Here is a 25,969-nt window from a genome sequence, read left to right on the forward strand (position 1 = left end):
TTCGCTGACTTTCCACGAATACTTGGACAATTTACTGATAAAGTTTTGGCAGTTGCGTGTCTTTACCCTGAACCTGGTCAGATTTCGTTATCTGGATGTCCACTGGCGAGTGTTCATCAGAGTGCCTCAAATCACGGCCGAGCCTAAAAAACCCACATGTGCATTCCATAAGTACTCTACTACCCGAGCAGCTGCTTCCTCTATGTAGCACACCCCTGGTCTATCAACAGAAGCCTACAACTCTCCACCCAATAACGCAGGTCCAGAAAATCTACAGCCAAGACCGTTGAAGATTCAACGAAGACTTTTTTTTGGGACCCTCCACTCAGTTCCAAACCAAAAGACGCCAACAAACTCTGAGAACAATGCTGCGTGCACACCATGTGTGAGGCTAGCAGCCTTCACCACCTCTGCCAGCTGCCCATATGAACTGAGGGCGGCCTTAGAACCCAAGCAGCAGACCTCACTGGTACTGACATAAGCGTCCTGTACGCTTGATAGCCGCAGGGAGGGCCTCGCATGCAGCTCGGATGATGCCTCATGATAGACACACCGAGTGCACTCTGGCTTTCTTTTCGGCCTTGAATGTTACTTACTTAAAAGGCTTCATAACGCACCTAACATTGGAGCTCCCAATAACTGGCAAACGCTTCACCCCGTGTGCCTGGTCAGACCCTGCTGAAGGAGCCAGTCACAGGGTTAATGGGCGAGTCTAAATGGCCAGCCTCCATACTGACCCTCCACCTGGAGCAACGTGAATGCATTACAGCCCGCCACTCAGCCTGCAGCGATGACGGATCACCCCGTTGGGTCCACTTGGAGATGCCTCAGTGGCAGAGCCTGTGAGCTAAACAAGAGACACCTGAAGTGTCCTAAGTCATATGCCAGATGCTCCGCCATTGCTGCATCTCAGGAAGCAGCCTGAAGATGCCTGACCGTACCCAAAAGCTGCTTCAGCTGTTTACACACTATGGACAGCTCCTCCTGCATCCACACACAGCATGCGGGCGTCTTTTCCATCCCAGCACTAGTAAGAAAACACAGAAAGAGCTAAATACGTAACTTGAAGTAGCAGACGAGTGTAGGAACCTGACTGGGCTGAAACAAACTGTTGCTGGCTCTTCAAAAGAAACAAATGAATAACAACTGCGCCACAGGCAGCCGGAAGTTACAGTTTAAGCCTCTAGCTGTCTCCTGCTATACACCTGCAGACAGCAAGCTGCCTATTTAACTCTTTTTGTGTTTCCTTACCAGTTTAACTCTTAAGTTGCAAGCACGTCTTTTTTTTTTATTTTGGGAGGTGCATATATACATGCATATATAAATGCATTTACATGTATGTATTTATGTGTATCTACATAAATATACACATGGATATATGTATATGTTCTCTTTGAGGCAAAAAACGACGCACCATGAAGGAATTATCCAAATGGGATGGAAATTAGTAGATGTGATGCACATGTAGAGACAAACTTCGTGTTCTGCCTTACGGCAGGTCTTGTGAAGGGGGAAGCCTCGTCAGAGAGGTCCACCACATGAACGTCTAGGGAAGTAATTCCAGTGGTGGTTTCCCATTGCCTTCCACTGATGATGATGAAATGATAATGATGACGAAACAACACCCAGTCCCTGAGCGGAGAAAATCTCCGACCCAACCGGGAATCGAACCCGGGCCCCTTGCCGTGACAGACCACCGTGCTGACCACTCGGCTATCACGGGCAGACCATGTAGAGACAAACAAATAATTTCAGAAAAATTGGAAGATTTATTCTAGAGACAGGGCACACTGACCCCAATCAATAACGCATTGGTCCACCTCTGGCCCTTATGCAAGGAGCTGTTCAGCTTGGCACTGGTTTACAGGGTTGTTGGGTGTCCTCCTGATGGATATTGGGCCAAATTCTGTCCAATTGGCGCGTTAGACTGTCGAAACACAGAGATGGTTGCAGAGCCTTGCCTATAATGCCCCAAACATTCTCAGTTGGGGAGAGATGGATGATTGAAGTTCCAGAACCATGGGTGGCCTGTGCAGCGAACCAACGACGAAACCGTGCTGCAGAGACAAGGCTATTGGTAGTACCACCGGAACGTGATACCGCGATCACTGTCAGAGATCCCTTCTCCACCTTCAAGTGAATATACCTCCCTCAGAATGCATTTCCGGCCATATACCTACATTACTTTTTTTTGTTCCTTGTATTCCCAGGGATTATGTCTTGCAGTTTGTCCCCTCTTAACAAGATCAGTCTGTACATTGTTAACAGTACTGGTCCTATAACATTCTTCAGGGGTACTCCAGAAATAACCTTCAATACTGTTGATCTTGTACCGTTAAGAATAAAGAATTAAGTTATTTCTTATAAAAAATCTTGAATCCAGGCCCAAAAACATGCAAGTTTGCTGAAACTTGCTTCTCTATTATGGACACTGACGAAGTGTATCTGTCTGTGACAGACGATCCAGGACTGCGGGCAAGAGATGGTGGACGTGATTGGGGAGACGGTGGACCGCGGTGAGTCGGTGGAGGTGCGCGAGCTGATAGCACGATTCACCACTGCCGTCATCTCCTCCGTCGCCTTCGGTCAGGAGTGCAACTGCCAGCGGAACCCAGACCACGAGTTCCGGCAGTGGGGACGCAAGATCTTTGAGCCCACTTGGCAAGCAGCCATCTCTTTCGTTCTGAACTTCGTCAGCCCAACATTAATGGAGTATCTAAGGTGAGACCTGCAACGCTCCGTTCCACCAGAGGAATTTCTTTGATATGAGGAGCCTCAAGGCGCCATAGATAAGAGTCTAGTACCATGCTCCAGAGGGTACCTGTTCAAATCCTCACCCACTTACGCAGATTTAGCTTTTCTGTAGTTTCTCTATATCCCTTAGAGCAAACGTCAGAAAGATTCCTTTAGAAAGACACGTCTGAAATCGCTTCCCAATTCAAGCTTTCGTTTCGTCTGTAGTGTCTTGTTTGTCAATAGAACATTAAATCCTAATCGTCCTCTTTCAGAGTTTGGATGTGATGGACAACACTCTGCATATCACAAACATGGCGCATCCCCTTTGTGTTGCTGCCGAATTCACTTCCCAGGGTCTCAAAAGTAATGTTTTGAAGTTACGTCCATTCCACGACGTCTTCATGGACTATTAATGCTTCTATACACTTATCGTGGAGATACTGGACTTGCTAGAAAAAGTAAATTCTTATGGCTTTGCAGTACTTCACTGTGTATCGCTGCCTACAGGGTGTTTTCATGACAGTGATCCAAACATTCAAGAATGATGCGAAGAGCATGTCTGCCAGTTTGAGATTCTAAAGACAGCCAAGCCGACAGTTATGAAGTCAAGAAGTGTTGTGGGATAACTCAGCCTGTGGAACATGAAAGCCTACAAATCTTTGTTTGTACAAAGCAATAAACTCACATGTTCTATACTTTGTGGTTAACATCATGTAGTCATTGAATATATCAAGAGAGTGAAACAAGCAACTTTCACGCGTTTTACCATTTCGTGCGCACTTAGAATATGACCGTATTGATGTTCGGTGGGGTTCCTTACTTCAAATCTTTGTTCAACTGTATGTGGTTGGTCACTTTGGTGCGCTAACTTCTTTGAGACGAGAGTTATGCAGAGATTAAGTTATCTCTGGCGATTACCTCCATGGGCATCTCTGACTGGAATGTGTCGTACTTCCTTATCCATCTTCTGGGGCTTCGTCAAATTCGCATCGCCCGATGTGCAGCGGGACGGAGTGCTATGTTGTTGCAATACCGTGCTCAGAGCCGATTTACCTTCCTCATTTCGTTCTTTCTGGTTACAAGTCACTAATTGTTCTTCGACAGTGGTTCTGCTAAAACTGTGTTGAAACAAACAGCCGCAATCTTGGGGCGTAACTGTGGAATGATCAGAACATGGCCCTCAAGCCGCCCTGGTGTTGCAGTTATTGCTTTCCTGTTCTGATGATTTTGTCTCACCACGGACAAGGCATGGCTGACGCCATTAACTTAACGACCGAGAACGGAGGCGTTTGCGTAGAGTTGTAGTGCTAACAAGAAAAAAAAAGGAAAGAAAAAAAAAAACAAGTCGGCATGGAAATAACCGCAGAAATCAACGTAGGACGTACGGCGAACGTATTCGTTAGGACAGCCCAGCGAAAAGTGGCGGCAGACAACCGACGCGAGTGTCTTTGCTAACAGCACGACATCGCCTGCAGCTCCCCTCCTGGGCCTGTAACCATATCGGTTGGACCCTAGACGACTGGCAAACCGTGGCCCTGTCAGATGAGTCCCGATGTTAGTTGTTAAAATCTGATGATAGGGTTCAAGTGTGGCACACACCCCACAAAGCCATGGTCCCAAGCTGTCAATAATGCACTGTGCAAGCTGGCGGTGGCTTCGTAATGATATGGACTATGTTTATACTGAATGGACCGAGTTCTCTGCTCAAACTGATCCAATCACTGACTGACAGTGGTTATGTTTGGCAACTTGGAGACCATTTTCAGCCATTCACGGACTTCACGCTAACAAACAACGAAGAAATTTTGATGGACGATAATGTGCCATGTCACCAGGACACAACTGTTGGCGATTGGTCTGAAAAACGTCCTGGACAGTTCGAGCGAATGTTATGGCTACCTATCGAACGTTTATGGGACATAATGGAGAGGTCAGTTTGTGTAGAAAATCCTTCACTAGCAACACCTTCGTTGTTATGGACGGCTGTAGAGGCTTCCTCCTTACATAATTTTCGTGTATGAAGTCACTTTCATCTGGGGCAGAATGCTCAACGGATGTAGGAGTTATATGTCTCTACTGGTCTCGTCGCCCATGGGTTTTTAAAGCCTACTTTTCCATTTGCGTCCTTCACAATAGAATGCACACGCTAAAGTCATATACATCCCCTGAGTACGTTTGCCATTCTCCCTGGTGATGCACTTTTCATGGTCAGTAATGTATTAAGAGATCGCTAAAGGAAACAAAACTGCCACATGACTTCACCATAACCGACCATGAAATCTCAAACAGCCGACGTTTGTTTATAGTTATCGGCATTACCTGAACACTATCAACAGAAATCTGCTTGGATTGCGTCCATCTGGCGATTAGACTTTTCTTGACCCCACACTATGGAACAAATGGACATGGGCTTGCTAGCAGTCATGTGCCAGCACACATCGTTCTTCCTGCTTCCTGCCACTGTACTAGGAATGGTTCACAGTCTTTTCTCGCTTCTTGTTAACCTTCACAAATTAAGTAACCTGTCTCTTACATTGGCCACTGTGTATTTAATGTGGGATATGTTAGGTAAGTAATCTCCTTCCACAGTGGAAAAGGAGGAATTGTTGATAGAATCTTTGCTTTAAGCCGGCCGGAGTGGCCGAGCGGTTCTAGGAGCTGCAGTCCGGAACCGCGCGACCGCTACGGTCGCAGGTGCGAATCCTGCCTCGGACATGGACTTGTGTGGTGTCCTTAGGTTAGTTAGGTTTAAGTAGTTCTAAGTTCTAGGGGACTGATGACCTCAGAAGTTAAGTCCCATAGTGCTCAGAGCCATTTGAATTTTTTTTGCTTTAATAATAAATAACTTATATTTCTTTTCTAGAATCAAGGGAGGAGGATCGAACGTCAGCAAATATTTCCAGCAGATGGTTGCAGACACTGTCGCTTACAGAGAGAAGAACAACCTTAGAAGAAAAGACTTCATGGACCTTCTCATTCAGCTCAAAAACAAGGGTTACGTCGACTCTGACAAAGGAGAGACAGTGGAGAATGGACAGCAGAAAGGAGTAGGCACCACCGACAGTAAGTTCCTCTTCTTCTTTTTCTCGTTAGTGTTTACCTGCACACACGCAGTGCCCTCTCTTTCTGAGGGCCTTCTTCTTTTTGTGCCTTTGTCCCGATCGGCGCAGGGTCTGCTCATCCACATCCACATATCCTTCCTGTCATCATACCATTAGCCCTCCAAGACGAAATATTTGCTCCTCAACTGTCTGTTTGTAGTGATGTTCACATAAAAGTGAGCAACGTTTTCTAAATGTTTGCGAATCGTATAACTGAGGCAGGAATTGGGTACCAGCCCGTTATTCACCTAGACGAATGCGGGAAACCGCAAAAAAGAACCACATCCAGGCTCCCCAGCACACCGTCCCTCATCATTAATCCGCCAGGCAGAAACGATCCGGGACCGCCGCACCTCCTATCCTGGTATCAACGCCATAACGTGCACGGCTATCCGAACAGGTGGTCTCTGCCTGACAGTACAAAGACTTCGTTACATGACAGTAACTTCATCATATTCTCTGTGTGTCTACGAATCACATAACTGATGATTGTGTCTTCTATTGTTTGTGAGTCGTGATTCCGTAGTTTGTATGAGAACTTGAGTGAAATAAAGAGATAACCCTAAACCCTCAATTTAGTAAGAATTAGGGTCGTTGCGTTATCTGTTGTGGTTTCGAATGCAGGACATGCTAGTAATCAGTACCACCATGAATTACTGCCTACTAGATAAATTGTTTTGTCTTACTGTATTTATGATCTTGACTTTGAATGTAACAAGGCATATAACAAGCAGAAAAGCAACATACTTTCTTGTGGGTTAGTACTTCCTTTTGCTGACCCCTCCCTATATGGAACCAGTTTATCATTCAGTTTAACTAAAATTAAACTCCGTCCGATCAGGCCTTGGAAGGCCCAACGGTACCGTCCGGCCACCGTGTCGTCCTCAGACAACAGGCGTCACTGGATGCGGATATGGAAGGGTATGTGGTCAGCACACCGCTCTCCCGGCCGTATGTCAGTTTACGAGACTAGAGCCGCTACTTCTCAATTAAGTAGCTCCTCAGTTTCCCTCACAAAGGCTGAGTGCATCCCGCTTGCCAGACCGTATGGTCACCCATCCAAGTGGTGGCCCAGCCCGACAGCGTTTAACTTCAGTGATCTGACGGGAACCGGTGTCACCACGGTGGCAAGGCCGTTGCCGTTCGGTTTAACACTTGTAGGAACCCTCCTGTAACAATAAGCGGACATCCCAGAATATCAGCTCAACTGTTATTAATGGGTCGTTAATTCTCTCATGGCTCCGCGCACCTTGCAACCTCCCCAATATATTTGTATCTCAATTAGAATTATATTAATACCGTCAGCTGCTGACGGGCGTTGATACATATCAATGGGGACAGAACAAAATGTGTGCCCCGACCAGGACTCGAACCCAGGATCTCCTGCTTACAAGGTAGACGCTCTATCCATCTTTTTTTTTCCAATACAATGTCAGGTTATCACCTTTGCTGACATACATTTTGTTGTACTACCGCATAAATAGTGTCTACAATGTCCATATGTTGACAAATAGTGCCTAATTAGAAAATTATGTAATTAAGGAAATGAATAAAACAGAAACGCCGAAATGAAAAACATGAAGACATTGCGGAAAGTACAAATGCAAAAGAAACGTGCTCCTGTAGCAATGAAATGAAATTCGTGTCGGGGGCGACACCTGTTCACGACCCGACGTTCGATATAGCAAGAGAGCCATCTGTCGACTCGTTCTTCAGAGATTGGTGTTAGACTGGGTCGTCTTCTCGAAATTAACTAAGGGTCCGTAAGTGTGATCGATGTCTATCTCGGCTTCTTCGTCTGTCTCATCTCTCACCCGTCACACCCCATCTGGCCGGCGGGTCGGTAAATGTAAGTCGCAAGTAATTAGCGAAGTCTTGCCCATATTTCTTATGCTGTTGCAGCTTCGTGTTTCAATCCAGGAGAAAATGCCAAAAATCAATTTTGTCCTTTTCCGATTCGTTATACACGTAGCCCGCCACCATTCCCCGTACCCATGTCACTGCATTGGTTTTTTGGACGGGAAAATAAGATTCTTAGGGGAACAAAAGTGTGTCTGGTGAAATTGTGTGAGGGGCGGAGCGTAACAGGAACGCCAATATCTGTTGTGCCAAGTGCCACACTGGAGCCGTCCCACCACATGCTAAACGATGTTCATCAGTGTCCACTGTTGCGCAGCCTAAACATAGTGGAGTGTCTGCCAAAAGAATCGCGTGTCGCCGTTGATTCGTTGCGAACTTCCTATTTACCACCACATACCATGTTGAGCGTACCGACGTTGGGAGGTAAACGTTCCGTATAACGCGCCATATCTGTCGCCAGTTCTTGTCTGGGTACTTCTTTTCCAGGGTATTCCTGGGACACCGGCGCAGTAAGAGTTGGTATACATCTCGCGTCGTCGGTAGTCGTGTTGTTGGGAAGGAATCTCTGACATAGCTAAGCTCAAAAAAAAAAAAAAAAAAAAAAAAAAAAAAAAAAAAAAAAAAAAAAAAAAAAAAAAAGAGACTTGAAATGTGGCAGCTTCGGTGAAATATGGCCCACATTGACTGGGGGCAGCATTGAAGTGGGCACTAGGACATCGGCCAACGCACCCGAGATATTGCGAAACTGACCGCGCCAATGTCGGAAAATCGTACTGACGAATAACGCCCGTGCCTTTTCATATACGTTCACTAGACCAAGTCCACCCTCTCCAGGTGGTAGCGTAAGTGTTGTGTATTGGACCTTAAACAGGTGTCCCACACTCACGTAGGTTCCGAAAGTTGCTTGTATCCGTGATGCCATTGTGCGCGTTAAAGGCAGGACATGCGCCACGTGAATGAGTCTCGGTGCTAGGTATACGTTAACATAGGTCACCCTCTGAATCATATCCAACGCTCTTAATATCAGCACCATTGTCCGCATCAGCTTCAATATGCGTCGGTAGTTTTCCGCTGCTGTCCGCTGCACATCCGTATGGAACGTAATACCTAGGCATTTTATGGTCTTAACTAACATGAGCGGGCCTTCCTCCCCCGGTTGTAATCCTCTACCGACATTAATGCAACGTGATTTCTGTAGATTAAACACGCTTCCTGCCGCCATCCCGTATCGCTGTATCCATGCCAACGCCGTACGTACTTCTTCGCATGTCCGTGCCACCAGCATCACATCGTCAGCATAAGCGCGGCAATGAAAGGTCAGTTGTGGCAACGGCACTCCCTCCAACAGTCTTCGGAGACCATATAGACTGGGTTCCAAAGCCATTGCATACAAAAATATCGAAAGGGGGCAACCTTGACGAACTGACCTTGAAATAACAATGTAGTCAGTGCCCCGTCCATTCACCGAGACCTTTGATCGCACGCCGTGTAACAGTCGCATGATCACTAGAATGAAGGCCTGTGGGATTCCCAGTCTGCCCATCACCGCATGCAAAAAGGTATGATCCACTCTGTCGAACGCATGCTCGAAGTCAATAGCGACGAATGCCCCACGCACTCGGCATGCCGCTGCTAATGCGACGATATCTCGGTAGTCACCGAGCGCCGTATGTACGTTACTCTTGCCGCCGAGGCAAGTTTGATCTATGAGGAGTCTATCAGAAATTGAAGACCGCAGGCGAGCCCCAAGGATGCGCGCGAAAATCTTATAGTCGCAGTTCAAGAGATTGAGTGGTCTATAATCTCCTGGCCTTCTGCCACCGCGTGGTTTGGGTATTGGGATGATGATACCCTCCGTGAAATCGGCAGGTATCTCAGTCTGCGGTAACAGGAGTTCGTTGTACATCTGAATCCAAGTCCGTCCCATGAGGTATGCAAAGGCGCGGTAAAATTCAATTGGGAAGCCATCCTGTCCTGGGGACTTGTTCGGAGCCCCCCTGGCAATTGCATCCGTCAGCTCGTCCTCTGTTATCGCTGTGATGAAAGTCTCTGCATCCAGTGGTGGTCCTCTATCTGGCATTTCCAAGATGACATCATGTAGTGCCTCGTGGTTCACTTATACAGATCCATATAAGTGGCGGAAATAGTCAGTAAACACATGCGCAATATCACGCTGGTGCACAACTTGCTGGCCAGTTTCAGAGATTAGTTCCCTGATCAATGTCCTGCGTCGTCGTTGGCGTTCACGTACTACGTGGTGCATGGAGGGCGTTTCGGCAGCAACTGTGTCCGCCAATCTCGCCCGGACCATTATACCTTCCATTCTTAGTCTCGTCAGCTGTAATAACTTGGCTTTTATCCTGCGCATGGCCGTGTGCCTTTCCAGCGATGGTTGTTGGGTCATCAGCTCTCTCAGAGCTGTAAAATAAAAATCAGCCGCCGTGCGGTTCCACTGCGATTTGTCCTGCCCGTATCGTATCAACGTTCTCCGTAACGTTGGTTTTGCGCATTTAATCCACCACTGGAGAACCGAGGTGTATGCTCGTTGGCGGCAAACGCAGGTCTCCCAGGCCGCCTCTATCGTCCGGCGACATTCAGTGTCACATAAAAGTGCACAATTCATTTTCCAGTGACCCTTACTCCGCCATATCTTCTGACGCGTTAGTGAAATCGTACAGACGTACGCCATATGATCCGTAAAAGCCGCTGGCCAGATTTCGGCATCCAGTATCGTCGTCCGTAGAGCTCGTGTCACGTACACTCTATCAAGTCTACTCGCCGAGTGTCCCGTGACAAACGTATAACCCGGTCTGTCACCATGCTGCAGTTCCCAGGTATCCAGAAGCGCCATTTCGGTAATCAACGCACGCAGTTCCATGCATGGCACATAATGAGGTACTTGGTCCTTTTTCTCGACGACACAATTAAAGTCGCCGCCCACTATATAGTTATCAAAGCGTCCAGCGAACAACGGTGCTATCTCTTCGGTGTAAAAGGTCGCCCTTTCTCTGCGTTTTGTGGAGCCAGATGGCGCGTATAAATTGATGAAACGAACGCCGTCGACAGTGATCGCTATGCCACGTGCCGAAGGGAGAGACATGACGTCCTCCAGTCCCATTCCTTCCCTGGTGAGAATCGCCACACCGCATCCATTTTCATCGTGCACTGAATAATGTGCCTCGTATCCGTAGAACTCTGGCGGCGATCTGAAACGCACTTCTTGTAGGAGTACAATATCCACGTCCGCAGCGCGTAACATATCTTTCAGCATTTGAATTTTAAGCGGTGTCCGAATGCCATTAATGTTTATCGTGGCAATGCGGTACGCCTGGCGTGTGTTCATCAGTTGTAGGGCGGTGTCATTAAGCGTCTATCTGCACCCCCGGCGCTCCTCACCACACTAAGTTGTTCAACATTTCCCGACCCCTCCCGGCCTCTGGCCAGGACTATCGTCAATCGTCGCGTTCGTATTTTCATTCTGTTCCTGTTGGTCCATTTCTTGCGCCCAGTCCCCCAGCATATTTCCGGAACTGGTCGACGGATGGGAGGCAACGTCGTCACCGCTCTGATGTTGGACAGTTGTCATCTCCACTTCTGCCTTCCGGTCACCAGAAGAAGAGTTCAAGTTATCGTCGCTGTGTAATTCCTGCATCGTCATCTCGGTATCTGTTGAATCCGCTGGTCTCAGGTCGATACTGTCGTTGTCGTCCACTGTCCCCTCGGGACTATGGCTATCGTCAGCAGAAGTCAGTCGACGCTTCTTTCTTCTCTTCGGCGAACGCTGTTTCCGTTGCCTTGCTTCCGCATCGGCTGTTTGGGTTGCGTATCCTCCGTCCTGGTCCTGGCCTATCACGCTCTCGGTGGAAGCACTGGCAGCCACCACGGATGAGCCTGGAGCGGCCGTCAGCTGCATCTCTTTTGTGGTGTCCTGTGTCTGCTGTAGTGGAACCGGTGGTCGGAGTTCCAATCCGTTGGTGTCCATGTTCTGTATAGGGGGCAGCTGCTGGTTCCCATCGGAAATCTCCCTCACATCGCCTCTCAGGGCTTCCACAAAGGTCAACGGTAAGACAGTCATCTGTTGTGGCGCCTGAACGTCATCCCGTAGCGTTTGCACTAAACGTCGCTGGAGGCATTCCGAGCGGACGTGACCTTCTTTCCCGCACCCCGAGCAAGTGCGAGGTTGCCCATCATAGATTATAATCGCTCGACAACCTCCTATGTACAAATAGGAGGGGACGTGCTTTCGCAGTTCCATCCGTATTTGTCTTACCCCATTTAAAACGGGGTACGTGGTAAAACTCGTCCATTTTTCGGCCACATGGGATAGAACTGCACCGTATGGTCGAAAGGGGTCGGTAACAAGTTCAGGCGGGACCTCAAACGGAAGTTCGAAGACTCGTATAGTGCGGATCCCCATTCCCGCGTGATCGACTGTAATCGCACCAACATTCCCGTCGGCATGACAGAAACGATACCCGTTCGGTGATCGTTGTAGAAGTCTTTCGCAAGCAGCCTCGTCAACAAGCTTGACATAGACGACGCTAGAAACGATCGATAAATTGATTCCCACGATTTCCTGTGGATCGAATTTTACCTCTTCTCTTAAGAAACGTTCAGTTTCGTGTGCCTTTGGTCGTGTGTAGTCGTTCGCAAAACTGAACTTCAAAGTCGTTTTTCTGTACGAGTGTGCCATCTCGTTCTTGACTCACAACACCGCACACGCGAAGCTGCTCCGGCGTAAACAAACAGGCGCGCGCACCACAGCGCGGCCGGCAGGCAACACGGTCCGCACTGTGTCACTGCCGACGGCAGACTGCATCCCGCTTGCCAGACCGTATGGTCATCCATCCAAGTGGTGGCCCAGCCCGACAGCGTTTAACTTCGTTGATCTGACGGGAACCGGTGTTACCACAGTGGCAAGACCGTTGCCGTTCGGTTTAACACTTGTAGGAACCCTCCTATAGCAATAAGCAGACATCCCAGAATATCAGCTCAACTGTTGTTAATGGGTCGTTAATTCTCTCATGGCTCCGCGCATCTTGCAACCTCCCCAATATATTTGTATCTCAATTAGAATTATATTAATACCGTCAGCTGCTGACAGGCGTTGATATATAAAATGGGGACAGAACAAAATGTGTGCCCCGACCAGGACTCGAACCCGGGATCTCCTGCTTACAAAGTAGACGCTCTATCCATCTGAGTCAGCGAGGACACAGAGGATAGTGCGACTGCAGGGACTATCTCGCGCACGCCTCCCGCGAGACCCACATTCTCACCTTGTATGTCCACACACTACATTCGTAGTGTCCCACCCAAACACAATCATTACTCGTTGAAGACATTCTTAGCAAGTCCCTTAAGAGTTCGTGGAATATGTGAACATCCGCACAGAAGAAGAAGGTCATGGCCGGTATTGCCAGAACTATATACTTATATGGATATGGTGTCTGTTCTTTCGGAAATGGCCGAAAGAACAGATACCATCTTCGTATATGTATAACTAGTTAAGGCTCACCGGCCATTTGACCATCATCTTCTGTGTGGATGCACAAACAGTGCCCGAACTCTAACGGGAATCGGCAAAAAGCCGCGAGTAATGAGTATAATGGGCAGGGGCACTATGAATATAGTGCGGGAAAATAAGTTGGCAATGTGGGTCTCACGGGAGGCTTGCCAGAGATAAGTCCCTGCAGTCGCACTATCCTCTGTGTCCTCGGTGGCTCAGATGGATATAGTGTCTGCCATGTAAGCAGGAGATCCCGGGTTCGAGTCCCGCTTGGTGCACAAATTTTCAACTGTCCCCGTTGACTTACGTCAACGCCTGTATGCAGCTAGGGGTATTCATTTCATTGTAATTTCATTCTAACAAGCTGCATGGTCACTGATGGTATCTGTTCTTTCGGAAATGTACGAAAGATCAGATACCACCTTCATATACACATAGATTACAGAATGATTATAGTATCACCATCATAAAACTCGCACAAGGCCCACAAAGAAAAAATGAGTAAAATGAGACCTCGTACTGAGGCATACACAGTTGTTTTCCCCCGCTCAATTTGCGAGTGTAACATGGTAGGAAAAGACAAGCATTGGTACAAAGTACCCTCTGCTCTATACCATACAAAGCTTACAGACTATGTACGACGGTCGTTCAATAATTAACGCCCCACATTTTTTTCGCAGAACATATTTATTATTACGAGTCAGAATTTGGTGAGAATATACATCAACATATCTCGTCCATGTCCTATTTTTCTACGTAATCTCCATCACGTTCTATGGCAGTACGCCATCGTTGTGGAAGAGCATGTATTCCCTGCTGGTAAAAGATCTTGTCCGGTAGGCATAGCCGTGTTTTCACTGCATGACTGACATTCTCGTGATGTTCAAAGTGTAGAGACAATTGTCGAACTGTGACTCGCCGGTCGATGCGAATAATGGCATCCGCACGATTCAGCTTGTCTGGAGCAGTGGCTGTGACAGGACGTCTCGAGCGCAGCTGATATTGGAGCACTGTTTCTGCATTTCTTGATTCTGCAACTCTCTTTAGCCATCGCCCAGCTATACTCCGATCAACTGCAGCACCTCCATACACAGCGCACAAACGTCTTTGGATGTTCGCCACGGTTTCTTTTTCTGCTCACAAGAATTCAATAACAGCACGCTGCTTGTCACGTGAGTCGTATGTAGACGTCATTTTGACGCTGTAATACAGCTCTCCCACCTGCCAGAACGGTTCAGAACTTCACCAGCGCACAGACATCAAAAGTGAAGCAGCAACAAGGACGTTTGTGTATGCATATTAATGGCTTTTTAAGAAAGTTTAGGGCATTACTTATTGAACGACCCTCGTATGTAGATACAGAGAAAGAAAAGCCTTTACAATCAGACAGCTGAAGCTACTACTTAGTGTCTCGCTGCCAACAGTGCCAAATGACTACCCCATTCTTTATGGCTGAACACGTATTTCAAAGAAATTGTGCAAGTTTCGAGGGACTAATGCGAAATAATGAAACAACTGATACATTTACTACCTCGCTGGCAGCGCTAGCATGTCTGATTTGGTTAACTAACTATGGTGAAGAGTACAATTTCAGACTCCAAAAACATTCCTTTTTGTTTTGGTACACAGTCTTCGACAATGAAAGTATTATATAATTCAATGATATTCCCTTTCACATTTCACGTTTTAGTCTTTTGTGACTTTTAACTTTCTTTTATCTTTGTATAGAGTTGTCGATGGAAGACATGGCAGCGCAGGCGTTCGTCTTCTTCGCTGCAGGCTTCGAGACTTCTTCAACAGCGACGAGCTTCACGCTTCACGAATTGGCGCTCAACCCTGACATACAGAGCAAGCTTCACGATGAAATTGACGCCGTGCTCGAGGAAAACGGCGGTGAAATTTCCTACGACGCCATCGGCAAAATGACTTACCTCGACAAGGTTGTATCTGGTAAGGAAAATCTATCTTCAGTTTCAATTGGCTTGCTGTGCGAACCTTCCACATCATGGACTGTCATCATTCACGTAAGGAGAGTCAATGGGTTCACCCACACACTTATTAGATGGCGGAAGAAGGAAGGAATAAATATCACTAATAAAAATTCTGCGAACATGGAATTCCTTGGAGACTGTACTTTAACTCCGATTGAAATTTTTGAGGAAGGGTTTCACCTTTGTTCTTGTTCGAGGAAGAATCCCGGCCCCAAATTAAACGGATTAAGAGAAACAATAGAAGCTGATTTCAATAAACTGTCGAGATTTTCGAATTTACGGCTTAGTTAATCTAAGGAAAGTGGTGGTTACGATTGAGACTGTGCTCGACCCACCTGAGAAAGTCAGCTAAAGCAGCTGACGAATTTGGTTACAATTCAGACTGTGTTCGACCCAGCTAAGAGCTCAGCTAAAGAAGCTGCGGAAATTTTGCGTAAAATTACAGTAATTTGTACTCTGTCTCTATCCACAGATTCGCAGCGCTCAGTGCTAAAATCCCGTATCGATTACAATTACAGTACCAACTACAAAAAACCGACCTTTTCGAAAATTTACATTTTTCAGGAGAGCGGAAGAACGTTGTAAATCGTTGTATGTAGTCGTGTTCTCAGTTACATTTTGACGGGCGTACCTAAAACATTACTATACTTCGTTCATCATAAGAATAAACATGATGTAAAAAAAAAAAAAAAACAGAAGTGCGATGATTGGTCAGCAACCGTACCTCTCGTACACTTATGTTCCGGACTTGGAAGCTGGTCCAACTTATGTATTATTTATCTTATTGCTGTCACTGTAAGTGAAACTTTAAGACAGTCTGTTGTATTAACAGTCATCAACGTTTTTTCAATCATATGTTAGCTAAGTAATTTTTATTTAAAAATCATCTACAGCCACAGTCTCTGTACTGTTGTGCTCTGATTGTTAATACGTACTATGAAAATGGATGACTCTGCTTCCTGGTGGATCTCGCACCTTCTGACTCCCAATGAAGGACGCACACAGTGAAGCAGTAGGTGGATGATGCGTAAAGCCGGCGCATTGAACGGAGATGCGGAGATCATGTTGAAAAATACGGTTTCGTAGCGAAAGGAGTGGGGAACAGTTTGAATCCTGAACAAAACCAACCTGATTTCAGAAAGAGAGGGTGCTGCACTACTTATTGAACACCCTACGAACTTAATGATAATGATAGCCAATGAGTGCCAGCAAAAATCGGAAGCAATTCATAAGTCTCTCTCGCCAACGCGACACTGACTTTGAAGGCTTGAGCTCTGGGCTATTTCTCCGTCAGATGCTCAACTCCGCATAGGCCGGTGGTACTCAATTCGTAAGTAGCCGATTCGAGTACCTACCGCCCTCATACTGTTCGTGATCACTTTCTCGAATCAGTTCAGCGCATTTCTGTCTTTCAATATTTATATTTTTTTCATTTCGGTTCCAGAGTCTCTCAGGAAACACCCACCAGCAGCAGTACTGAACAGAGAGTGCAACCAAGACTACAAGATTCCAGACAGCGACGTCGTTCTGGAGAAGGGAACTCCAGTTGTGCTGTCTGTGCTGGGCCTCCACCACGATCCCACGTATTTCCCTGACCCCGACCGCTTCGACCCTGAGAGGTTCTCCGAAGAGGCCAAAGCTAAGCGCCACCCCTATGTGTACCTGCCTTTCGGGGAGGGACCACGCATTTGCATAGGTGAGTACTTAGTCGTCTGATGCCTGCATTAAGTTACATTGTCACCGCATGGTAGCACAGGCTGCCAGTATGACCATCTTATACCGACTTTCGTATGGCCGATCGTGTACTGTTGTGTTCTGTAAAGCCGCTCGCTCTATGGTCACAGAAGAGATGTGATTCGCTGCCCGGAGCCAAACTTGTGGACTGTCTCAATAAGACTTTTGTTGCTATATACACTGTTTTCTGAGCTACCCTTACCTTACATCTTCATCCATACTCTGTGAACCTCTGTGAAGTGCATGGCAGACGGTACTCTGTACCAGTTTTCAAAGCTTTTTCCTGTTTCATCCACGAACAGAATGCGGTAAGAATGACTACTTAAACGTTCTGTGAGTGCTGTAAATTAGTCTAATTCTACACGAATCTTACAGAAGCAATTTTTAGGGGATTATAATGTATCCCCAGACTGATCACTTAAAGTTGGTTCTTGAAACTTAATAAGTGGGATAATTAACTGGATTTTAGAAAAACTGGGTAGTCGCAAAGAAACAGGTACTAGTTGTTTTTTGGTATAAATAAGGAAATCGGGACAATTGTACAGATCGGTCTGTCAAATGAGTAACATGAAGCTAATGTTAGGAGACTAGGTGAAAAATTTTTTGCTAAGATTGCAGCAGGCTAAATGGAACGTAGAGAAGAAGTAAAACACATAGCGTTAACATTTTTTAGGACTACTTTCACAAAAGATTGCAAACTTGTTCAAAAAGCTTAATGTTCAGGTAGGATTCCAAACGGTTAACAATTTGGGGAACCTGTTGAGGCACGGTCTGGAATCCGTGCAAAATAAGTTTTGTAAAACTGGAGTACATAAAATAAAGTGCGGATCATGTGAATGTTTTTACGTGGGACAAACAGGGCGAGAGTTCAAATCCTGGTTTAAAGAACATGGGTATGCTAGCGATAGTAGCGCATTACGTCCCCATGTGAACGATAAAAGCCATACTCAGGCAGAATTAGAAAGTAGCATGACAGTCCTACACACAGAGAGGAAGGGGAACAATTGGGACATCTTGCCATTTTGCCTGCTGCAATCTTAGCAAGAACTTTTTCACCTAGTCTCCTAACATTAGCTTCATGTTACTCATTTGACAGACCGATGTGTACAATTTTCCCGATTTCCTTATTTATACCAAAAACCAACTTGTACCTGTTTGTTTGCGAGTACCCAGCTTTTCTAAAATCCAGCTAATTATCTCACTTATTAAGTTTCAAGAACCAACTTTAAGTGATCAGTCTGAGGATACATTATCATCCCCTGAAAATTGCTCCTGTAAGATTTAGTTTCAAGAACCAACTTTAAGTGGTCAGTCTGGGGATACATTATAATCCCCTAAAAATTGCTCCTGTAAGATTCGTGTAGAATTAGACTAATTTACAGCACTCACAGAACGTTTAAGTAGTCATTCTTACCGCATTCTGTTCGTGGATGAAACGGGAAAAAACTTTGGAAACTAGTACAGAGTACCGTCTGCCATGCACTTCACAGAGGTTCACAGAGTATGGATGAAGATGTAAGGTAAGGGTAGCTCAGAAAACAGTGTATATAGCAACACAAGTCTTATTGAGACAGTCCACAAGTTTGGCTCTGAGCACTATGGGATTTAACATCTGAGGTCATCAGTCCCCTAGGACTTAGAACTACGTAAACCTAACTAACCTATGGACATCACACACATCCATGCCCGAGGCAGGATTCGAACCTGCAATCGTAGCGGTCGCGCGGTTCCAGACTGTAGCGCCTAGAACCGCTCGGCCACTCCAGCCGGCGAATTTGAAATAGTGCATCCAGTCAAGTGGCTCCACAACTGTTAATCAAATAACTTATCAGTAGTGGTAGGGAATGGTTTTTAGTCATTTTGACGATTTGTTGTGAGAGGCACGTAAAAACTATTATCACCCTCCTAACCACTTTTCTTAAATAGAGTATATAGACAACCACTTCTCCCTTTACTACTTTTCTTTGCGCCCTACAGTGATTAGCAAATACCACGTAAAAATATAATAAAAATATTTAAAAAGAATAAAAAAATTGAACCTTCAAATGTACAGTCCCTTCCCTATGTACCATTCTAATTAGTGAATCAAGACAAATTTTCTGAAATTTTGTAACGTTATTCTTTGAAGATAAATAATTTTTTAATTATTTCAGGAGTGCTAGTTCTGCAAGGTTCGCAGGAGAGCTTCTGTAAAGTTTGGAAGGTAGGAGACGAGGTACTGGCAGAAGTAAAGCTGTGAGGCCTGGCCGTGAGTCGTGCTTCGGTAGCTCAGATGGTAGAGCACTTGCCCACGAAAGGTAAAGGTCCCGAGTTCGAGTCTCGGTCGGGCACACAGTTTTAATCTGCCAGGAAGTTTCATATCAGCGCACACTCCGCTGCAGAGTGAAAATCTCATTCTGGAATTTTTTAATTGTTGAAAGGTACAATCTCATGCCCAGGTATTACAGTGATACTTCTTTTACTGAGGTTAAATGTGGGCAGGCAACCACCGACCCTTTACTATTTTTTTTACGTGCACACAAACTACATGTGTTTTTGTTGTTTTTATTTTACTGCTTTAACGGGCAGTAAACATATTGGCATATGAACAACCGTAATAATAAATTATAGGGTGGGGCAAATGTCTTCACATTTTACGTTTGACGAACAGTGCAGAAGTGTAATTACAAATCTAAACATTTCTTTTTGTAATTTTTGACAAGTCATGTCTATCCAAAACAAAATACTTTTTTGTACAATTTTGTAATGTACTTTTCCAATTTAGACAAATCCTTTTGTAATCTTCGACAGTCATGCTTTTCCAAGACCAAACATTTCTTCTGCAATTTTGTAATGTACTTTGTACTACTGCAATGTGTGTTTGCTAATGTGCAGGCACATAATATATACTTTTACTTGTTATTGGTTACTGTTTTGACTCTTGATAAACATATCGGCATTTGCACAGCTGCAATGCCGTTGGTGCGCTCTTGCACCGAGTGGTTTCCATAGCAACTGCGAGCGCACTGAAGTAGCAGTATTCTGTAGTCCTTCTCACGACCAACGTTCCCTTTTTCCAGGTTTAAATTATATGTCACACCTTTTGGCTCGTGAATGTATGATTAAGGAACAAACTGTCAAAGTTATTTCTGGTATGAAGTGGTCTGTATTGGTCCTAACACTTTGTTCGATTTTTTGCTTCCTTGTTAACATTTGGTGTTTAAAAAAAAAAAAGTATAACTAATTATTTGTTGCAGTGTTTACACCAGGAAATCTGATGATGGGCAGAGCCAGAAACATATCAACTGGAATATATGCACAAAAAACTAGAACCTGCTTGTATGCGACTACTCAGCTTTTCTAAAATCCATTTAATTATATTAATAATAAGCTGACAGTCAGTCATTGCACCACTTGAAAATCTTGCCAATATCTGACTGAATACTCGTGCAAGTTTTTCAGAGAGTACTCTATAATAGATAATTGCATCATATATGAAACGGCTGAGGTTATTGTTAATATTTTCTGCAAGGTCATAAATATGCATCATGAACAATTTCATGTTAATATCGCGATATTTAGATGCCTCTGACAGAAATAAGGTAATATTGAGAGAAGATGTAATACACAGATAACATGTTTAGAGTCCGGAGTTCCATCAGACTACGGTGGACATGAGACAGATAATAATGTCAGTTGAGCAATACATTTATGAAAGTGCCAGGTGACATAACTAGGCTCAAAGTTTACAGCCAGTGCAATGTCCTCCGCTTCCCCACCCAATCATACCACTTTTTAGCTGGACGCAGCCGGCCGCAGTGGCCGAGCGGTTCTAGGTGCTTCAGTCCGGAACCGCGCTGCTGCAGTCGCAGGTCCCAATCCTGCCTCGGGCATGGATGTGTGCGATGTCCTTAGGTTAGTTAGGTTTAAGTAGTTCTAAGTTCTAGGGATAGTGCTTAGAGCCATTTGAACCATTTGAACGTAGTACAGTTGCTAATAAGCTTGCTTTTACTGCCGATCCAGACATTGAACACACCAGCCTAGATGCTAAAACCAGAAAAGATCAACCCGCCAGTGTATCAGCCGTTATGAAACTTCGGGATAGTATATAACATACAGGATGACTTTTTCCACCGTATACAAACTCTAGGGATTGATCGACGAGAGGATATGGAACAAAAAAGGGCCAATGAACTTATGTCTGCAAATGCATGGTTTCCATGCGAGAGAACATTTATTCAGTCATACTTTGTTACAGAGTATACACAGTATGGCCATCCGATAGCAGGGTGTGACTACGGCGAATGCCCGGTGAACGTTATCTGCCAGCGTGTGTAGCGCCAACAGCAAAATTCGGAGGCGGTGGTGTTATGGTGTGGTCGTGTTTTTCACGGAAGTCTTTTGCGTGGCACTACCAGAGCACAGACCTACGTTGATGTTTTAAGCACCTTATTGCTTCCTACTGTTGAAGAGCAATTCAGGGACGGCGACTGAATCTTTCAACACGATTGAGCATGGGTGGAAGGGTGGTGGGGAGTAGAGGAGGGGGGGGGGGGATAGAATTCAACTCTGTTACCTTACCACCAACGTCACTGGCAGAAATCGGAACTGTCATTATATCACTACGGATTAAAACTTGCTACCAGATATACTGAGGTAGCATTTTTTTTACTTCACTGAACACTGCACTATAAAAATTGCTTCTCTGTGTCACTGTTCTTTTATTTGCAAAGGCATCAAATACTGTAAAAATTTTGCGTTGAGAATCGTATCGTAACTTTTCTATTCCATGAATAAATAATTTCTAGTATTAACCATGATTCAAAATGATCTGTCCTTTGCGTAATACTCTTAAGCAAAAATTTTATCTGAGGAACACGAGTTATTTATGTTATACGAGGCGTCGTAATTCAGTCTATTCTGCATGACACGGATCGGTGATGTTGGCGTGTCTGGATTAAGAACGAAAAGGACTTCAAATGGTTCAAATGGCTCTGAGCACTATGGGACAACATCTGTGGTTATCAGTCCCCTAGAATTTAGAACTACTTAAACATAACTAACCTAAGGACATAATACACATCCATGCCCGAGGCAGGATTCGAACCTGCGACCGTAATGGTCACGCGGTTCCAGACTGAAGGGCCTAGAACCGCACGGCCACACCGGCAGGCCCGAAAAGGACTCTCTGTGGTTTTAATCAGATAATGAAAATGCTGAGAAAACAGAGATTGTAGCACTCTCGGTTCAAAAAAGGGCGCACAGATGTTGACAGTCAAAAATTAATAGAAATTCGTGCTCCCGTAGCAACATCAGTGCGGTAAGCATACACCTTCCATCATTATACCTTAGCGAACGATCTTGCCAAGAACTCGAGAAAATTATGGTCCTGCGTAGAATCACAGAGCGGATCGATGGCTTCTGTCCACCCACTCGTCAACAAGTCTGGTTGTGTAGAAAACAGCAAAAAGGAAGCTGAAGTTTTAAATTTCACGTTTAAGCAATCATTCCTGCAGGAGGATCATATAAACATAACGTCTTTTGACTGTCTTACAAACTCCCGTATAGAGGACATGGAAATAGGTATCTGTAGCTTAGGGAAGCAGCCGAAAGTGTTGGAAACAAGTAAGTGGTCAGGTCCGGGTGGATACCCAGTTTTGGATTTACAATGAGTGCTCTACTGCACTGGAGCCTTATTAAGCTTCCATCTATCGTGAATCTCTCCCCCCCCCCCCCCCCCCCCCCAGCGCAAAGTCCAAAGCGAATGGAGAAAAACGCAGCTGACTTCTGTGTATAAGAAAGGTAAAAGAACGCGGACGCGCAGAATTGCAGACCAATAACCTTAACATCGGTTTGCTGCAACACTCTTGAACACATTATGAGCTAGAACGTAATAAATTTTCTTGACACAGAAAAGCATGTGGCCGCAAATCAGCGTGGTTTTAGAGAGCGTCGCTCCTGCTGGTATCCACATGCCCTTTTTTCGCATGATATCCTACAAACAATGGATGAATGGCAACAGGCAGATTCTATTTTCCTAGATTTCCGGACAGCATCTGACACGGCGCCCCACTGCAGACGAAGGTCGGAGCATACAGTTGAGGTTCTCAGACACGTGAATTGCTCAAAGACGTTTTAAGTAATGGAACCCAGTTCGTTGTCCCTGAAGGCGACTGTTCACTAGAGACAAGGGCAGCGTGAGGAGTGCCCCAGGGACGCGTGATAGGGGTGCTCTTATTCTCTGTATAGATGAATAATGATCTGACGGATTGGGTGGGCGGCAATTTACGGCTGTTTGCTGATGACGCAGTGGTGTACAAGATGGTGTAGTCGTTGAGTGACTGTAGGAGCATACAATATGACTTTGAATTTCTAATTGGTACAAGGAACAGAACATTGCTCTAAATGCATAAAAAAGGATATACGTTAATTCGGATGCGTAGGGAAAATAATCTTCTAACGTTCGAATGAAGCATTAGTAGCGCGCTGCTTGACATAGTCACATCGATTAAATACGTGGCCGTAACGTTGCAGAGCGATATGGAACGAGCACGTCAGGTTGGTAGTAGGGAAGGCAAAGGTTCCACTTCGTTTTATTGGGAGAATTTTGGGGAAGTGTAGCTCATCCACAAAGGAGACATCGTATAGAAAGCTACTGCGACCCATTCTTCAGTACTGTTCGAGTGTTGTGGACCCCTACCAGGCCAGATGAAAGGAAGTTGTCGCAACAATTGAGAGGTACGCTGTTAGATGTGGTACGGTAGCTTTGGTCTGCACGCAAGTGTTACGGAGGTGCTTCGTGAACTCAAATGGGAGTCCTGGAGGGTAGACCACGAACTTTTCGTGATGCAACATTCGGGAAATTTTGTTAGTAGGCGTTGAGACTGATCGCAGAACTTTTTACTGCCGCCAACGTACATTTCGCGTAAGGACCACGAAGATGAGATGCGAGAAATTGGGTTCAAATGGCTCGGAGCACTATGCGACTTAACTTCTGAGGTCATCAGTCGCCTAGAACTTAGAACTAATTAAACCTAACTAACCTAAGGACATCACACACATCCATGCCCGAGGCAGGATTCGAACCTGCGACCGTAGCTGTCGCTCGGTTCAAGACTGTAGCGCCTAGAACCGCACGGCCACTCCGGCCGGCCGAGAAATTGGGGTTCGAGCGGAGGTTTCTAGACAGTCCTTTTCCCTCGCTCTGTTTGCGAATGGAACAAGAAATGAAATGACTAGTAAGTGGTACGTGGAACCCTCCTCCATACATCGTACGGCGGCTTGTGTAGCATGTCTATAGATGTGGATGTAAATCAGTTTTTTGGGTGTGATGCAAGACATGGCTTTCCTTACAACTTCTGAAAGAATTACAATATTTTGACTACATTTAACTACATGAAACGCTTTTTTGTCGTGTTTCATAAATGTTGTTATTATTCTACATCCTCGATTCCCAGAGAAGGCAACCAAGCACAGATAAACACGTCAACTTCTTAATCGACCGATCCATGACTTAAAGTATAAAAATTATCTCTGTTGACAATTTTGCCATAGTTACATTTGCATCCAAAAACAATTTTTAGAACACCTTTTACAATAATTACGTATAAACATAAACTGAAGTGGAGGTATGTGCAGAGAAATGAGACTTATTGTCATTATCCTTTTACAAAAGAGGCGCCCAGGTTCTCCTCGCACGTTCAGTTTGTACCATTGTCTAAAAGGGTTGAATAATTGAACTTATTTTGCGCATTTAATAGTTAATGTGGGAACACAAACATCTGTTTTTTTTTAATTTATAGTATTTTTAATCTTCACCCCCTTTCCCTCTACATCTCCTTCTACATCTATCACATACTTGTATTTCTGGTTTAAGCAGTGTTCGGCAAAGGATGAACCTGGCTTCTATAATCTCTAGCTTCCATATTGTACTTTTAGTCTCATACGGATTGGCTTTCCAGTCTCACCAGTATACGAGAGCACTAACACTCTTGGTAGATGATCTTATAAACCACACTTTTCCGTTAAGGCCGTTTTGTTTCCCTTTTGAATTAAAGAAACATCTACCCAGCGTCTGTGGAATATATAAAGACAAAGAAGAACCCTTTGCCTTTAAAATTTTGCTCGTTCTACTAGAAATTTTATCTGTAACAGGTAAATTACAAAATATCCTTTGCAGTCTATCTACAGTGTCCACTGGGTACTATAGTGATCTGGCTTGCTTTTACAAGTTTTGTAGAGAATTTTGTCAATAACGCTGAATTCAAATTCAGTATTTCTGGCTATTGTTTTTATTGTATTACGTCCCTGGTCATAGCCTTCTTGGGACATATATTCAGAGGATGGCTTGTTTATCTATGATTGGTTGCCATTTTGGGGTCAGTTGTCTACTACAAATGGGCTTTCGGTTAGTTAATGCAACACACAATGTTTCTTCAAGAACCCACTGTTGAATCAATTAAATGATTGGCAGGTATGAACGAGCTACACTAGACTAGAGGTAAAGAAAGCATTGTTTTCCTACTGTGTCAACTCTGAATTACGTGAAACATTGCTACTTCATTTCGAATTACTATTATAACCTCGCCTGACAATTAAACGATAGCAAGTTAATTACCAAGCTATGATGCTGTGAAGAAAGCAGCCTCTTTTACTTTTTACACATACTTCCTCTACTCGCAAACACACAACTCTCGAACGTTACAGAACACACCTACCTTCGTGCATGATGAAGTGTCTTGGTAGGCATGGTGTGTGACTCTTTGCTTCCGGTCTGGCCGAGGGTGTTGGGCTGCCTGGGCCACCAAGAGGGAGCTCGGAACCAGCCGGTCTTCACCCTCCACTGGTCAGTAGCCCAGTTGAAAAAGGATCCACCGCAGCGTTGTGTTGAAGTCATTCCATGTAAACACTAAAAACCAATACCGGGTTTCTCGGTGGCGCATTTCAGCACCAGTTCTCAATTAACACAATTATAGTTTCTCAACTGATTGAGAACTTCCATCTCTGATGCAAAAGTCACATTATAGAACGAGCATATTAATGTATAAGTCATGATAATA

General features: G+C 45.0%; 1 protein-coding gene across 1 annotated transcript in view; it reads left to right on the forward strand.

Annotated features, from left to right (window-relative positions):
- LOC124616005 (cytochrome P450 6k1-like) overlaps positions 1–25,969 on the forward strand; it is a 63,983-nt gene that overhangs the window by 35,913 nt on the left and 2,101 nt on the right. The window contains exons 4-7 of the mRNA XM_047144215.1: positions 2,459–2,721; positions 5,600–5,799; positions 14,935–15,156; positions 16,642–16,893. Coding sequence (XP_047000171.1) covers positions 2,459–2,721; positions 5,600–5,799; positions 14,935–15,156; positions 16,642–16,893 — 937 coding nt within the window. The remainder of the gene's footprint in view (positions 1–2,458; positions 2,722–5,599; positions 5,800–14,934; positions 15,157–16,641; positions 16,894–25,969) is intronic.

Source organism: Schistocerca americana, chromosome 5, assembly GCF_021461395.2.
Source record: "Schistocerca americana isolate TAMUIC-IGC-003095 chromosome 5, iqSchAmer2.1, whole genome shotgun sequence".
NCBI lineage: Eukaryota > Metazoa > Arthropoda > Insecta > Orthoptera > Acrididae > Schistocerca > Schistocerca americana.